This window comes from Empidonax traillii, unplaced genomic scaffold (genome assembly GCF_003031625.1).
Source record: "Empidonax traillii isolate 1590-97213 ecotype Southwest subspecies unplaced genomic scaffold, ASM303162v1 scaffold5381:size8473, whole genome shotgun sequence".
In the NCBI taxonomy this organism is placed as follows: domain Eukaryota; kingdom Metazoa; phylum Chordata; class Aves; order Passeriformes; family Tyrannidae; genus Empidonax; species Empidonax traillii.
Window position 1 is genome coordinate 1 of NW_020960574.1, and position 1,754 is coordinate 1,754.

At 60.4% G+C, this 1,754-nt stretch overlaps 1 protein-coding gene across 1 annotated transcript; it reads left to right on the top strand.

The window, feature by feature from the left end:
• Positions 1-42: 42 nt before the first annotated feature.
• On the top strand, positions 43-1,745 carry LOC114073118 (class I histocompatibility antigen, F10 alpha chain-like; the record flags this gene model as incomplete). Its single annotated transcript, XM_027910908.1, has 3 exons — positions 43-537; positions 765-1,034; positions 1,366-1,745. Coding segments are annotated over exons 1-3 (957 nt in total), but the record flags the coding sequence as incomplete, so codon positions are not given.
• Between the last annotated feature and the right edge of the window lie 9 nt (positions 1,746-1,754).

Here is a 1,754-nt window from a genome sequence, read left to right on the forward strand (position 1 = left end):
CACCAACACCCCCCTGCACCCCCTGTGCTGGCTATTCTGGCTCTCCTCACCCCATGACCCCTCTTTCCCCAACACTGAGGCCCCCCGGACCCCCCTTTCATGGGCACAGGGACCCCTGGATGCCCCATCTCACCTCTCCCAGTCCCTACATCCTCCTTTCTTGGCCCTGGGATCCCCAAACCCCCTTTTGTGGGTCTCCCAACTGTCCCAGTTCCCCCTTTCCTTGACCCATGACCCCCCTGGACCTCCCAAATTTCCGTGTCCCTCCAGTTCTCCACTCCCTGCGTTACCTGAAGGTGGCGGTGACGGAGCCCAGCCTGGGGGTCCCTCAATACCTGTCCGTGGGATACCTGGACGGGATCCCCATCACACGCTACGACAGCGAGCGGCGCCGGAAAGAGCCGCTGACACCGTGGATGGCGGCTGGACCTGAGCCGGGATATTGGGATGAAGGGACCCAGAACGAAGATAGGAACCGGCTCGTGGCTGCTGCTGACCTGGAGACAGTGGGGCAGGGTCAGTACAACTGGAGTGGAGGTGAGTGGGGGGAGCCAGGGAATGGGGGGATGTGTGGGGCTGGGATGGGATGTGTGGGGCTGGGATGGGATGTGTGGGGCCAGGATATGGATCCAGGGCACTCCAAGGGGCTGGGCTGGGATCTGTGGGTCTCCATCGGACTCTGGGGCTCCATAGGGCTGGAATGGGGCTCCGTGGGGCTGAGACACAATTCCAGGGGTCTCTCTGGGTCTGATCCCACCCCCCAGGTCTCCACACGTGGCAGCGGCTTTCTGGCTGTGACCTCCTGTCCGACGGGAGTGTCCGCAGAACCCTTCGAGTTGGCTACGACGGGCGGGATTTCATCTCCTTCTCCCCGGAGAGCGGGACCTTCGTGGCGGCCGATGGAGCTGCCCAGATCACCCAGAGGAAATGGAAATCTGAAGGGTATGAGGATCTTCAACAAGACCTGGGACTGAGATGTGCGGAATGGCTCCAGAAATATGTTGGATACGGGCGGGAGGTGCTGGAGCGCAAAGGTGAGGGAGACAGAATTCCCATGGGAATGTGGGATTTGGGAATGCGGGATTTTGGGAAGGTGGAACTGAGGAACATGGGAACTCCTGTGGGAATTCCGTGGATGAATCTGAGTCATCCAACTCCCATGGGAATTCCATGGATGGATCCCACTGTTGTCCTATTCCAGTGGGAATTCTGTGGGTGGATCTCACCCCAATCCCATTCCCATGGGAATTCCATGGATGGATCCCACTGTTGTCCCATTCCAATGGGAATTCTGTGGATGGATCTCACTGTGGTCCCATTCCCATGGGAATTCCATGGATGGATCTCACCCTTATCCCATTCCAGAGCCCCCTGATGTCCACGTGTCTGGGAAAGAGGAACACGGGATCCTGACGTTGTCCTGCCACACGTACGGATTCTACCCCGGGATCATCGCGATCAACTGGATGAAGGGGGATGAAATCTGGGATCAGGAGACGGAGTGGGGCGGGATCGTTCCCAACAGTGACGGCACCTTCCACAGCTGGGCCAGGATCGAGGCGCTGCCGGGGGAGCGGGAGCAGTACCGGTGCCGGGTGGAGCACGCCGGAATGCCGGAGCCCGGGATCTTCGCCTGGGGTGAGCCTGGGAACGGGCAATGTGGCAACTGGGCGTGTGGGAACGAGGAATTTGGGAGTGTGGGGCAGCGGGATGGGGGTAACCCTCCCCCTGCTCACCCTCCCGCCCTTCCCAGA